Source organism: Galeopterus variegatus, unplaced genomic scaffold (assembly GCF_000696425.1).
Source record: "Galeopterus variegatus unplaced genomic scaffold, G_variegatus-3.0.2 Scaffold576, whole genome shotgun sequence".
Classification (NCBI taxonomy): Eukaryota; Metazoa; Chordata; class Mammalia; order Dermoptera; family Cynocephalidae; genus Galeopterus; species Galeopterus variegatus.
In genome coordinates this window covers 177,763-180,366 of record NW_007726687.1, presented here as the reverse complement: position 1 = coordinate 180,366, position 2,604 = coordinate 177,763, and the positions used below count along the sequence as shown (strand labels likewise).

The 2,604-nt window shown below is 57.3% G+C and overlaps 1 protein-coding gene across 2 annotated transcripts in view; it reads right to left on the bottom strand.

Moving 5' to 3' along the window:
• Positions 1-2,088, bottom strand: part of XRCC6BP1 (XRCC6 binding protein 1) — a 23,278-nt gene extending 21,190 nt beyond the window's left edge. For both annotated transcript variants that reach the window (XR_550318.1, XM_008570159.1), the window contains exons 1-2: positions 2,057-2,088; positions 945-1,141 (exon numbers count right to left, since the gene is read on the bottom strand). Coding sequence is in view for 1 of the 2 variants with exons in the window: in XM_008570159.1 (XP_008568381.1) it covers positions 945-1,128 (184 nt within the window). In the remaining variant the exon portion in view is untranslated. The remainder of the gene's footprint in view (positions 1-944; positions 1,142-2,056) is intronic.
• Between the last annotated feature and the right edge of the window lie 516 nt (positions 2,089-2,604).

Below are 2,604 nucleotides of genomic sequence, written 5' to 3'. Positions count from 1 at the left end.
ACAATGTTATAATTCTCTTCCTTTTTCCCTTTACTCCCCCATTCTCCCATCTCCCTTGATTCTTGATATCAGATAATCACAAGATTGGAAAGTCTTTGGGTGGCTGACTTCTAAACTGTGATTCGCCGGCTGTGAAATAGTAACCATGCTTTGGGGAAAGTACATTTAAGACTTTGACTTTCTAAATGTATCTGAAGTAAACTTAGGAAGTCTATGTCAATGTAAAGGAGTTCAAATCTTCTCTAGTGCAATGTCCCTGGGACTGGAGAAAAATTGGTCAGTAGGTAGTTGTGTCCTTATTTAACCCACAATCGTGGTTCTTAACCTTTTCTGGGTCGTTGGCCCTTTTGAGAATTTGAAGAAACTATGAACTTTCTCCATAGAAAAATGTACTTAGGCGTGCGCGCACGCATACACACACACACACACGGACACACACGATTTCGCAATCCATTTCAGGCATTTCTACACTCTGAACTCCATCCACCCGTGACGGTCAAGAAGCCCTTCCAACGAAAGTAGGTTTGCAAAACAGTCGTTTTTGCGCTGTCACCAGTGGGTCTGCCTTAAGTAACGCGGCTCCTTAACCTTCTGCCTCACCTGACCCTAACGTCCCCGTGTTGCTGCATAACTTACATAAGAAATCAGAGTATGTCAGACCAGTGAGTGGGCCGAAAAGGGCAGACAAATTCCTAGCCCAATTCTTCTTTCAGTCTACAAGCAAGGGGCCTCGGCGCCTCCTTTGTTGGGGAAACTGAGGCCTAGGCCCCCCGCCCACCGCCTCCATGATACCGAATCTGCCTACGCTCTCAGCTGGGGTGCCCGAACCGGCCCATCCAGTACCTGCGGTTGAATCTGCAGCCCCTTGACTGCAGGCCCTTCCCCTTCCCCCCGGTCTCAGACACCACCCCGCCGACCCCCAGCCACCAGGTCACGGCTCCTACTCGTCTCCAGCGTCTTCAGGAGCATGAGCTGGCACTTCTGGTTGTTGGTGAGGACGGGGAAGAACCCTTGCTGGGGCTTCCGAACGGCCAGCTGCTCAGGGAAAACCTGGCACGTTACGTCTTGCTGCCCCAGCTGCTCTCCCGCCAGGGGGCCCCGCCCCTGCTCGTCCGGAGCTCCAGCCATGCCGCCCGCAGACCTCGCCNGGTCAGTAGGTAGTTGTGTCCTTATTTAACCCACAATCGTGGTTCTTAACCTTTTCTGGGTTGTTGGCCCCTTTGAGAATTTGAAGAAACTATGAACTTTCTCCATAGAAAAATGTACTTAGGCGTGCGCGCACGCATACACACACACACACACACACGCACACGCACACACACACGCACACGCGCGCACACACACACACACACACGATTTCGCAATCCATTTCAGGCATTTCTACACTCTGAACTCCATCCACCCATGACGGTCAAGAAGCCCTTCCAACGAAAGTAGGTTTGCAAAACAGTCGTTTTTGCGCTGTCACCAGTGGGTCTGCCTTAAGTAACGCGGCTCCTTAACCTTCTGCCTCACCTGACCCTAACGTCCCCGTGTTGCTGCATAACTTACATAAGAAATCAGAGTATGTCAGACCAGTGAGTGGGCCGAAAAGGGCAGACAAATTCCTAGCCCAATTCTTCTTTCAGTCTACAAGCAAGGGGCCTCGGCGCCTCCTTTGTTGGGGAAACTGAGGCCTAGGCCCCCCGCCCACCGCCTCCATGATACCGAATCTGCCTACGCTCTCAGCTGGGGTGCCCGAACCGGCCCATCCAGTACCTGCGGTTGAATCTGCAGCCCCTTGACTGCAGGCCCTTCCCCTTCCCCCCGGTCTCAGACACCACCCCGCCGACCCCCAGCCACCAGGTCACGGCTCCTACTCGTCTCCAGCGTCTTCAGGAGCATGAGCTGGCACTTCTGGTTGTTGGTGAGGACGGGGAAGAACCCTTGCTGGGGCTTCCGAACGGCCAGCTGCTCAGGGAAAACCTGGCACGTTACGTCTTGCTGCCCCAGCTGCTCTCCCGCCAGGGGGCCCCGCCCCTGCTCGTCCGGAGCTCCAGCCATGCCGCCCGCAGACCTCGCCGATGCCTTCTCCCGGCTCCGGCGGCCCGGGGTGAAACAGAGGAAGATACCCTCCCTCCCGCCAACCCGACCGCCCAGGCCCTCCCTCTCTACGCCTGACCCGCAGGCGAGGTACGACGAGGACGTTCGGCTGGTGGGGGCTCTGGGCGGGGTGTGGCAAGAGGGGCAGGGGCGGACGAGAAGCTCGTGGCGGGACGCAGCCAGGGGAGCAGGGCGGGGAGGGGCATGAGGTTCGGGGCGGGGCGAGAGGCGCGGGGTGTGGCTAAAGGGGCAGGGGCGGGGCGACAGGAGGGGTATGGCGAGAGCGGCAGGGGCGGGGCGAGAAGCGCTGGGAGGTCGGAGAGGTTCCCGACAGGGGGGCGGGCGAGGCGTAGGGCTGGCGACTGACCCCGCGGGCGCTAACCGGGCTGGTGTGGATTTAGCTGTTGCCCTTCGGGTTGGGTGGTCGGCCCCAATAACCGTTTGTTTCGCAGCCTCCAGATGCCTGTTGAACTGCTAAGGGCATTCCGCTTCCTCGTGGACAGTCCTCTAAGTTCTCTTTCG